This window comes from Callospermophilus lateralis, chromosome 18 (genome assembly GCF_048772815.1).
Source record: "Callospermophilus lateralis isolate mCalLat2 chromosome 18, mCalLat2.hap1, whole genome shotgun sequence".
Lineage (NCBI taxonomy): Eukaryota > Metazoa > Chordata > Mammalia > Rodentia > Sciuridae > Callospermophilus > Callospermophilus lateralis.
Genome location: NC_135322.1, coordinates 44,344,474 through 44,357,018, shown reverse-complemented (window position 1 = coordinate 44,357,018; position 12,545 = coordinate 44,344,474). Strand labels below are relative to the sequence as shown.

The 12,545-nt window shown below is 33.2% G+C and overlaps 1 protein-coding gene across 2 annotated transcripts in view; it reads left to right on the top strand.

The window, feature by feature from the left end:
* Positions 1-12,545, top strand: part of Cdh8 (cadherin 8) — a 333,641-nt gene that overhangs the window by 254,029 nt on the left and 67,067 nt on the right. For both annotated transcript variants that reach the window (XM_076838247.2, XM_076838246.2), the window contains exon 8: positions 4,547-4,668. In XM_076838247.2, the coding sequence (XP_076694362.1) occupies positions 4,547-4,668 (122 nt within the window). The remainder of the gene's footprint in view (positions 1-4,546; positions 4,669-12,545) is intronic.

Genomic DNA, 12,545 nt, shown 5'->3' with positions numbered 1-12,545 from the left:
CAAAGCCAGCCTCAGAAACTCAGCAAGGTCCTAAGCAACTCAGTGAGATCCTGTCTCTAAATAAAATACAAAATAGGGCTGGGGATATGGCTCAGTGGTAGAGCACCCCTGAATTCAATCTCCAGTCCAAAACCAAAACAAATAAACAAAACAAAAGAAAGAAAGAAAGAAAGAAAAAGTGATTCAAACAAAGACAAATGAAAGTGAACTATGTGTTAAAAAGCCTTCTTGGAAGAAATGTAGTATCAGCTAAATCTTGAGGGATAGCAATTGTTGCTGGGAATCAAAGGTTCTATCACTCTTGATTCACCAAAGATCTGGAGACAGGTTGGTGAAGGAAAACTTGTCTCATTCAAAGCAGACCCTGAGGAAGACAGAGCATAACTTTTCTGTCTCAAATATTCATCTTTGCAAGGGCTCAGAGGATGCAAACAGCTTATATAAGAGAAGGTGGGGTGCAGAGGGATGAAGGCAGGATATACACCTATGTAGATTTAGCCAGATTGTGCTGGTCTGAATAAGTTCCATTTCATTTCCTTGATGTTGGACCTGGCCAGAAGGTAGTGGCCAGTTTCAGCAGGAGGAAGCTCTGTATGCAGAAGAGAAGTTACTAAAAAGTTGCCTTTAATTTTAAAGGGTCTCTTACACACGAATTCAATAATTAGAAGAGGAAATTATTAAATTATTTTTAATTGTCGAACTGCCAGATTTCTTTTACATGACAACCAAGGATACAAAAATTCCAAATATCTGGTAATACTTTATTACCATGTGACTTCATAGGGAAATGAAAGTAGTTCAGAGTTTCTTTTCTAAAGTTTTATGGAAAATACTCTAAAATACTGAATGGAAAAGAAACAATACTGGGGATGTATCTCAGTGCTAGAGCACTTACCTACTAGCATGTTGTGATCCTGTGTGCTATCCTCAGGATGGCAAAAAAAAAAAAAAGGACAAAAAAACGAAGAAATACATACAATGCAACTAAATAAGAAGATACTAATTTAGTATCAATTAATTAACTTGATAAATTTGAGCAATTATTAAGTACACCAAATTAACAAATTTGGGTTAAATGTAGCATATTAATTGCATACCATTGAATTCTCTACAGCTATGAAAGGTGTATTTAAATTTAATTCTGAGCTTTCCATAGGCCAAAATAAAGAAAAAAATTAAATAATTTTCAAAATGCCTATTGCTATTTACATTAAAAGTAATTATTTGTAGATGTGATAAGAATAATGGAATATATCACTCATTGACAAAACATTCTTGGCCATCTATGATCATCCAAAGTTTTAGAAGATAACACCCAATCCTACCATGCTTCTACCAAAAAAGAAAAAATGGTGATACATTACTCTGAGCTCCTGGAATAGATAAATGACACTGTATCCCCAATGGCACTATGAGGAAAGATGCATACTTTATGTTTAAAATTATCCCAAAATTAGCTCATGGAACTTTTCTCTTCTTTAAATATATTTATTTTTTAATTGTCAATGGACCTTTGTTTTATCTATTTTTACGTGGTGCTGAAAATCAACCTAGTGCCTCACACATGCTAGGCAAGTGCTCTACCCTTGAGCTACAACCCCAGCCCACTTTTCTATTTTATACTTGAAATTCAGACCCTATTGGTCATCTAGGCCTGAGATCCTAAAATATATTGTAACTGTGAAAGACAAAAAAAAAAAAAAAGAGAGAAGGGAGGATTAGAACCTGCTCCTTGATATAATTGTCTTTTTACTGAAATTTTACGTGTGTGTGTGCAAGTGCATGTGAGCAACATGACAGAGAGGGAGGACAAAGAATAACATCTTAGTGTCCTATCAACCATGATCATTGACTTTAACTCAATAAGATTAATAACATTTTCTTCACTTCAGAAGAAATAAAATAATGTTTAAGATCAGGCTACCTTGAACTTTATATTTTCGAAGAGTATATGTTGATTATTTGCTCTCAGTTCTTTATAATTTATTCAATCTATCTTGATGGTTGGATAATTATTAATGGAATGGTTAGATTAAACAAAAGTATTTAACAGAAGTTTTCTACAGCTATTTGTATATATGTGAATTGGTATAACATGAAATTGGTATAACATTTCATATTGTAGAAATAAATGAACAGTCAACAGTCTTTGGGTTTTTATACAGAGAATCAGAAAATAAAGGTAATCAGTTAAAACAGTTTTTCTGGGCTGAAACAGTTGCATAAGACGAATTATGGAAGTTTAACTGCAGTTCTTCAGGGAGGTTGCAAATTACGAATGCAATCCTGAGAATATTAGTGGTGATTCAATTCATTAGATAACACTCATCCTGCTATTTGTATTCAAACTTCAAATACTGGTCAAACTTGAGATAAGTATTTCTAACAAAGCTAAAAATATTTGATGAAATGATAGTAATTAGTTACCTGAATGTATTTATGTATATATGTATGTATGTATGTATGTGTGTGTGTGTGTTTTATAAGACTGTCATTCATATTGTCCTATGAAATTGGCTCATGTTTAGATGGACAAAACTGCATTTGAGTTAGGATTTAACTGAGCAGTTTTGATGAAGTTATAGAATATTGGAAAGTGTTCATTTCTGCATCTAAAATATGGGGATCCCATTACTTACTTCATGTCTATTTTGTGAGGAATGAATGAGATAGGATTATGTGAATTATTTTGCCTCACATACACACTTGATGTTAATGGTGCTCTTGATGTTGACAACAACAGTAAGAGAGGCCTAGAATGTCTTGGATTTGTCCAATACTATGTGAGCACTTTTATTTTCTTCTCATACAGTATTTGCAATCCGTAAATAAAGAGTTAAGTGGTTGAGCTTCAGTTTCCTTAGGAATAAAATTTGGTGACATAATTTTCACAGGATCCTGGAGATAGTAGGAAACAATGATAGAATGCCAAACTTCTTTTATTTTTTGCAAACAATACTTGTTTTCTTCCAAGGAGCTTCTATTAAGCTCATGGTCACGGTAGAAAGGGAATATAAATCTTTAAATACAAAATCATGTTGTATTTAAAATGTAAACTTGGCAAGGTTTTGTTGAGTAAATAATGAATAAAATGTTAGTTACTTGTCTTAGACATACATTATATTTTTATCAGACTTTTCATTATATTAAAATTAAGGAGGTGCGTGCTTCCTCCTTGAATAAAGAATGAAATTAATTCATTAAGAATAATATCTTAATACAGTTGGTCCTATCAACCATGATCATTGACTTTAACATTTTCAATAAGATTAACATTTTCTTCACTTCAGAAGAAATAAAGTAATATTTAAGATCAGGCAAGCTTTTCCTTGAACCTTATATTTTTGAAGAGTATATGCCAATAAAACATAAAACATCAAAAGAAAAGGCAGTAACACTTGAGACATTTGATGCCATCACCTTGATTTTTCAGGAACTGATGATATGAGCCATTACTAAAGTGGCAGGATTCCATGGACTACAGTATTCAGTGCAAATTAGAACCTTTGAGAGCAGCCATGGGAATTAACTGAATCAAATCTTGATTTATAACTAGTGGGGTTAATCAGCTGTAAAATTGTGGCATGGATATGATGATTTGGTGTGTACTTTAGAAGCTACTATTATATTTAACAAAAAAAATTATCTAAAGGTTGTAGTGATCTGAACCTATTCAATTGTCAAAAGAAGTTTGATGCATCAAATGCAAGCCTGTTGGTTAATATTCAAAAGCCAAACATTTTTCCCTCTTGACTTGCTTATAAATATTCAATGCCACAGAAACACAAATAAATAATTGGCCATCTCCAATGCATTCTGTATAATTTACAACAGATCAAAAGATTATTACATGGTACAGTCAGAGTCAAACTATGTTGCATTTATTATAAGTGAAAAATCATAAGTTGATGCAAGTCAGAAATTTATTAATGGACCAGATCTGAGTGTGTATAAATTTATGTGTGTATGCATGTGTATGTGTGCATGTTTGTATATGCATGATTTTTTAAATCAAAAGACTTAAGGATTAAGGAGTTGAGTATTCACCTGGGAAAATCAAAAGAACAATATTATTTTTTTATGCTGATTACATTCTTTATAAAAAATGACAATATTAAAATAACTTGGGCTGGTCCTACCCCAAAATATCCCAATGTAATTCTAATGAAATAAAAAAATCAACAAAGTATGTAATTCCCCATCTTTAATTTTATCCGTTTTATAATTGTTAAGGACCCCTTCTCAACAAATGATTTGTTTCTGGCCTTATGCAAGGTTTTCAGGGTTCATCTCTAATATATGTACAGCCAATACCAGAAGTAATCACTCATCAAATGGTGTTTGAAATAAAAATTTATGTTTTTTTTTTTTTTCTAAGTAGTCAAGCGCTTACTGTGTTTCTTTATTGAGTGGTCAGACTCCATAATCATCATGTTGCAAAAAAGCCTAATTAAGGGAAGTGGAAATAGACACAGAACAGGGAAAGTTGAGTTGCACGTTCAAATGAAATACCATCCATGCTGATGTTATCTTTTCCTTCCCATAGGGAACCACAGTCAGATATCACGAGTACCTGTTGCTATTAAAGTGCTGGATGTCAATGACAACGCCCCTGAATTCGCATCCGAATATGAGGCATTTTTATGTGAAAATGGAAAACCCGGCCAAGTAAATATCTCCATGTTGTTAATGCTGAATATGTTTGTATACAACTGTCTCATATTTAATTAACCTGCATTATAGTGTGCATTTGCATCATTTATGATCTATGAAGTCACAGGCAAGAAATACATTCAAATGGGAACAGAAAGGGGATATTTTTCTTCTTGAGATGTTAATTCTCTTCCTACTTAGACCAAATTGGCTCCTTAAAGTGGAACAACCTGCTGTGCCATGAACCTAGAGCCAAATCACTGTCTTAAAATACACTGGGATATGTTCTTTTTTTTTTTTTTTTTCTTGGAGTGATCAAGTTTTCATCTTAACCTTCAAATGACAGGAAGCCAGTGAAGAGCTCATGGGGAGGCCATTTTTGTTTTATCAAACATGAATAGCACACGATAGTGGACCCCAAGAAGAACAGTGGAAGTTGTAGGAAGTGAACATCGAAATCTGTACAAATGTAGTTATACTTAGGTCTGCCTAAGATGCGCAATAGTTTTTAGACATGCATGTGAAGCACTTAAGCATTGTGTATTGAGGGAACTTTTATTTATTTATTTTTAACCTGCCTCTGTAGCATAAATAGGGACCATGGAGACAGAAAAAAAGAAAAACAGATGAAAAATTGGAAAGACAGGAAGGAAAGGATAAAGGAAGGAAGGAGGGAGGGGAAGGGAGAAAAAGAGGAAGTGGGAAAGGGAGGGAGGGAGGGGTAAAAGGGGAAGAGTTAAATCAAGAAAGAAGAATAAAAACAAAAGCCTGCTATACTCTGAATGTCAAAATGGAAAGAGCCTATGTAAAGTTCTATGTAATAGATTTATTTTAACAAGGTGCCAAAGTACTGTATGTTTAAGAAATTTATCATTTTTCAACTTCCTAATTTATTTCTGGATGGTGACATTTTAATTTAAATAAACAGCAGCTGACAGCATGACACTGGAGTTGTTAATCCAACTATTCTTGTGCCTCATGTGGGTGTTAGGAATTAAACTTACTATTTGCCAAGCAGCTTACCTGACAAAAGTCAGATTTTTTTTTTTTTCCTAAAGAAAGGAGTAGCACTGTAGCTCTGTTTTTTTAAGAAAAAAAAATATATTGCAAAGGATGAATGTGTTACCTTCCCATAAAACTGTGGGCATTTCCCCCCTAGACTTGTCTCATGTGTCTGAAGGACTAGAATTGTGTCCATCTACCAAAATCTGACACGCCCCACACACAATAAAGCTAAAATCCTAATAATAAAACTGATTAATTTTTAAACATATAGACATCGTGTCCTTGTCAAAATATTCAGATTAGAAATCATACACTTCTCTTCATAATATTCTAACGATAATATACATGTTTCTTAACTTTACCATGTGGACTTGGCCTTTATCAATCATATTTTTGAGCATCTTCATTTGTGATTCTTTGAGGATGGTGTGAGGTGTTTATAGTGTGTGTGTGTGTGTGTGTGTGTGTGTGTGTGTGTACACATATATCAGTAAATCTCATTTAGATATGTTGGTGAAATGAATTGGCAGAGAGAGTTTGATCAAAATATGACAGGTTAGTTTCAAGTGTATCAAGGGTATGGTTGTTGTGTGGACCAGAAAATTGCTGAGCTAATGTAGTCAATCACAGATATTAGCTAGATCTTTGTGATTACACAAAATCTTTACAGTACTTTAGAATTTAAATAAAACTTCATTGCTCATGCAGAACTCATCACACAAGTTCAGAGAGTCAATGACATTGACATTTTAAAAACTCAACATTGGCTTCACTTGTAATATTGACAAGCATGCCTTTTTGAATCTCTAGGAATCTGGAGGTTTGCCCTGTGGATTTTGAATGTTTCCAAGGTTTTAATGATTTCTCAGCAGTTCTTCTTATCTTCAGAGAAAAAGATACATTGTTTCCTCACCATTTCTATGCAAGATCAAAATAAAAAAAATTGTTCTTTCTTTTATGAACTTCACAAATTGAAATGAATGGCTCATTCTGTAAAGAAATGCTTGTGTTGTATGTGTGTGTCCACTGCACCATGATATCCCCTGACGAATCTATTTAAGCATGTTTGGTAGAGGTTGTTTGTTACATGAAAATATCAGATCTTGGACTGTTCATCATCATCCATGAACCTATGGCTGACCATCTGAGGCATTTAAAATTGTTTATATAACTATCTTCAATTACTTGAACTCTTTGTGTCAGCCAGAACACATTTTTGATTCTTTAAATCATTATTAGGTCACTTCTGATGCTCACGTACATTGCTTTTATATTGAATACTTTTCAAAATTCCTATTTGCTATTTACACAAAGCAGTTTTCATTTTTAAAAGTTAGACATAGATACAATTTAATTCCTCTCATAATGACACCACACAAATGGGTGAATCACTTTGGAATTAGAATATTTCTTTTTAAAAGATAACAGTCATGAAAAATAATGTCCACACTGACTTAGCCTTAAACACATAGTTATTTCAATAATTTTCAAGAATTAACGTCTGCTTTAAAATAACCTCAGAAAAGGAGTGAAGGTGACATTCAGATGTCTTGTTTGTCTGTAAGGTATGGATTTAAGGCTAAGCCCAAAAGAAATTAGCTTCCTGGGAAAAGATACAGATGGAGATCTTTAACAATAATCTAGTTAATAAAACAAAATTCCAGTCTATATCAACTTTTTGGGCTGTGAGGACCTATGTAAAACATTTTAGAAAATGAAAACTAGTATCAATAAAAACACAGAATCTATTGCAATTTTTTCTTCTCCACAAAATTGGATTCATCTAAACACTCTCAGAATTTAAAAGAAGGAAAAAAAGCAAGACCTTGTTGGTCCCATGTGGTCATTTATCTCCTGTTCATGATGTAACTGTGCTAAAAGAAGTATAGGTATACTTTGAAAGTGGAAATGGAAGTCATACCTGCCCTATCACTTTCTCATGATTCTGGAGCAAAAGGTGACATCCTTTGGATTTTCTCCCTCAAGAGAGTAATAATCAGGGTCAGAGGGAGAGAAAGGTCACAGTCCACTATATAACATCTATCTGAATCCCTCTTAAGTTAAATCTTTTTAAATAACCCTTCTGTGAGATCATTAAACGTTACTATAGCATTTTATGATTGCTAGATTCTTCTATTTGAAACAAATATCTAGTAATTTTAGATGATTTACTTTAAGTCAAAAGATAGGACAGGGTGTATATCTACTGTAGAGTCTCATTCAACAATTGGCCCCAGTATATCTTCTATGAATTGCTTGTTCTAGTTTAGTAACCTAGATTTAAAAAAATATTAAACTTATGTTTCTGTGTGTCCATGACAAAAACTGGAGTGTTTATTGGATATTCCAAATTTAGAAAGCAAAATATATGTCTGCCACATCCTGTGTCCGATAGTGTGATAGGTCATTGAGTATCAAGTATGTGCCAGGGCTTGGGTAGGCACTGGAAGTTTAGTGTCATGTGACATGAAAAAAATCTCTTCTCATCATAGAATGTTCTATGTGGATAAATTAGAAATGATAGATTTTCAAGAAAATGCCTCAAGTCCTCTGGCCAGAAAGGAGACTGAAGGGTTATGGGGAAATGGAGCTATTTCAAGAAAAGACCTCTTAATCCAGGACATGTTCCACCAGGGAAAGAATGTGTTCATTAAAATAATAGTCTGAAGAGACTGACAATCTGGCTGGACAAACAGGTAACAAATGTGGAGAAATTGGTATCTTTCCTCGGAATGCTTGACAACACCACTCTCAGAACCAAACATGAATGGAGGGCCTTTCAAAGTTCTGTTCTACATCTCATCTCCTGAACAGGATTTGCTAGGGTTTTATTTCAGATACTTACATCTTGCTTACCATATATAGAATTAGGTTGACTTGCGTCAAGTTACTCATCGGTAGGGGCTAAACCGAAGACTGTCTTTCTATGTGTGAGTCAAGGGCTCTTGTTTAGTCTCAGAGAATATTCAATGTTTGAAAGTTAATTAGGTGACAGACAGCTTGAGGTCTATTTTTCCTCCAAGAAAGAGCTTCCCCTTTTACCATAAATAAATCTAATGAAGTATAATTTGGGCTTCATCACCATCCATACCTAGCTGAGATCAGTTGTTTAGTGTCAAGTAATTATATCTGGGTTTCATAAAAAGAAACCAAACCAACAAAAAAATCCTTTGGTTTACCTTCTCAAATATTATCTTTTTTATCTCTGGACAGCACTGTACAATATAAAGTGTGTTTATTGTTGGGATATAACAGTCCAATATATGTATATATTTTTTCACCCATGTTATACATAACTGGACAATATTCGGCACATAAAAGATATTCATAAAATTTTTAAATTGTTTCTAATTCATTTCAATCAGTAATGACAAATATTTTAAGACTTAATTTCTTAGCTATTACCATGGAAACAGTTGTTTTACTCATGCACGGCACACATGCTCACTTCTTTGGATAAAAAATCGTCCACTTATTTATTGAACAATATTATGCATCTACAAGATGCTAATCATTGTAATATGATCTGGGGAAAATATGAAAGGATAAAAAAGTGTTCTTATGAAGCTTAATGAGGAAGATAGATTATAAAAAGGGTAGAATGAATAAATAATATAATTTAAAAATTTGAAAATTGGGTTGAAATAAATATTAAAGCAACTAGGTAGAGGAGAACCAAGAAGTTGCAGGGAGAGAAAATTACTTTTTAAGTGGGCATAATTTAAACTGAAATTGGAAAAATGGGAAAGGACAAGGGATGAAAAGACCCTTCTAGCCAGAAGTATCAGCACATATAAAGACCCCGAAGCAAGAAAGACCTCGGTTTGTTTGAAGAACTGAAGACATCTCTGGCTAGATTGCAATAAGTGAGAATGAAATTGGACAGAATGAATTTCATGTCCAAATCAAATATGCACACACACATACACACACACACACACACACGCACACACACACACACAGAGACACGTTGTAAAGGAAGAAACTTTAGGAGACTGTAACTGTGAAAGATAATGATAGTTTAGTCTGAGGTGATAGTTATAGAGAAAAAAAGATGTAATTGAGGAAGCTGCTTGCCTACATAAAAAAATAATGCATACAAACATCTAACCCATAATCCATATTTACTACCCTGGGAGTTTGGTGTTGGCAACCACATTTCACAGATATGAAAGCTGAGACTGTGAAAAAAAGAGCACAGGTTTTACCTAAGGTTATGAAAAATGGCAAAGATGTGTTTCAAAGTCAACTCTTGAAGGCATCAAAGTTCTTGCACTTTCTAGGTTTTCATAATGCTTTTCCCGAGGAAGCAGAACTTTGAAATTCCTCTGCCTGAGTAACACACCTCTTAGAAAAAGAGTCATGGGAATAAGATTCTGATCCAGAGCAAGAATTTGTTCAAAAGACATCAACTTCTGTGACCAATAACATACTTTATTCAAAAGCAATACATGAGATCTTAAATGAAAAGAAATAAAGTTTCAAAAGAAAAGCAAAGATAATTATCCCTTGATAAACACCAGCAGCAAATGAGTTTGTGACTTTATTTATTTATTTTCATTTTCTCTGTGTCTTTTTCTATAAATGTGAAACAATAAAATGAAATTACAGCATTTTATAACACTCATGGAACAGTAAATATAGGAGATTTAATTTTAACTTTCCTGCCAGCAGGAATCTTTCATGATCTATCTGCATACACAAGAGGGAGACAGGATTGATTTTAAAACAGATAAAATTGATGGCCTCAATGAAATGCATAGAATACAATTTTCACTTTATTTTGGGTGGAGTAAGGAGATGGTGAATTAATGGAATGCATAAAACAATAAAACCATATGTAGCAAAACACGTCAGGATAATCATTAACAGAAGAATGGCTTTTTGACAGAATGACAAAGCATAAGTGAAAAAAATATAATCAAATGGTTTTTAATTAGAATGATCTAAACATGAGTAACACGATATTCATAGATATACATAGATTTATAAGCCCACCACAAACTCGTAATTATCAGCAATTACAGGTTGAGAATTCCTAATTCAAAAATCTGAGATCCAAAATGTTTCCACATGCAAAACTTTTTGAGCACTAGCATGATGCTACAACTGGAAAATCTCATACCTGACTTCAGGTGACAGGTCATTGTTGAAACAGGCACACTGAAACATTCTATAAAATTAACTTTGAGCTGCATGTGTAAGATGTATATGAAACATAAATGAATTTCATGTTTAGTCTTGGGTCTCCTTCACAGGAAATTTCAATATATGTATGCAAATATTCCAAAATGTGTGGGTAAAAATTCTGAAACTTCAAAACACCTGTTGTCCAAGCATTTTGGATAAGGGACACTCGACCAGTAGTATTTTAATCAATCTCGTGGTCTAAAAGAAAAATATTCTTTATTTTAGTATTTGTGTTTGTTCAACTATATTGTTATTGTTATATCTTTATGACTTGGTTTGGAGAAACACACTATAGATGATTCCTAAATGGATCAATATAATAAAGGACAAGAGTATTGGAATAACTGTACCTCTGATTGTTTACAAGTGTTTTATTGGCCAAGGACAGAAAGGACTCATACTTAATTCTTTTTTTCCCCCATATGAATTTGTGTGTTTTTTTCAAAGCCACTGTATTGACATATAGGAATACACATTATCTAAATCTTTTTTAGAATTCTTTGCTTATAGCCTTTGTTAGCATTGACTGACCCTCTACTGTGGTCCTAATCTAGTTGAGATTGATGATCCACAGATCAAATGGTTCAAGATGGATTTTAAAAATTTTAAGGGAGTACAGACAGATGTATTTCTGTTTTACTTTAAAACTACAAATTACTGAAAAAGAATTTAGGATGGGAGAATATTAGACACTGAGTAGGCTTGTTTCATTTGTTCATAGAAGCAATAATGAGTATAAATTGGAAAACTCTAGACAGCAAGATGTTTTAGGACTTTGCTTTGTGCAAAGCATATAAACTAGATATAATCTGCTACTAAAGGAGCTGACATATATTGGAAAGGCAGAGTAGTTAAATTAATTATAACAATGCTATTATGACCAAGCTATGTAGGCACAACACCTTTACATCATGTTCAAAATGCTTTCAAGATATTTGGGTCTCAGGTAGAATGTTGGAGAATAGCATTTCTAAATGTGAGTTTTTGAGAAAAACTTGGACCGAGCATATCAATCTGTGATGTGTTTTGGAATGTGGTGTGTGTGTGTGTGTGTGTGTGTGTGTGTGTGTGTGTGTGTATGCATGTGTTTTACACAATAAGCTTGGGAAACACTGAATTAAATAGCATTATCTTCTGTTTGTTTTGTTGAACTCTAAGTTTCCCTCACATTTATAAATATGTGTGAATCTCCAACAGGATAATGTGGTATTTGGCTCTTACCAAACACAATTGATTATAAAATCTTTGAAATTTCCATCAAAGGAAAAATAGAGTCACTGATCAAGTGGACCCAACTGGAAAAAATTTGCTCTGGGAGAATAAACAATAGTGCCCATTTTCAGCTTAGGAAGTAAAATTTATAAATATTGAAAGAAGTCATCAGAATATATTCCCATTAAGCCATAAAGTGGGAGGTGGAAAGAGGTAAGACAGAAAAGGGAATTGATATTTCTACGTTATGCTGAAAAGTATGGATTTTATTCTAATGAAAGTTAGCTATTGATGGATCCATAAAACAGGACAGAGTAAGGGATGAGGTAGTGGTTTTTGTTTGTTTTTTTTTGTTGTTGTTGTTTTGTTTTTATTTCTTTATTTTTTACTAATGGAGATTAAATTCAAAGACATTTTTTTCACTGAGCTATATTCCTAACCCTTTTTTTTTTTTTTTTTTTGAGACAGGGTTTCAGTACGTTTCT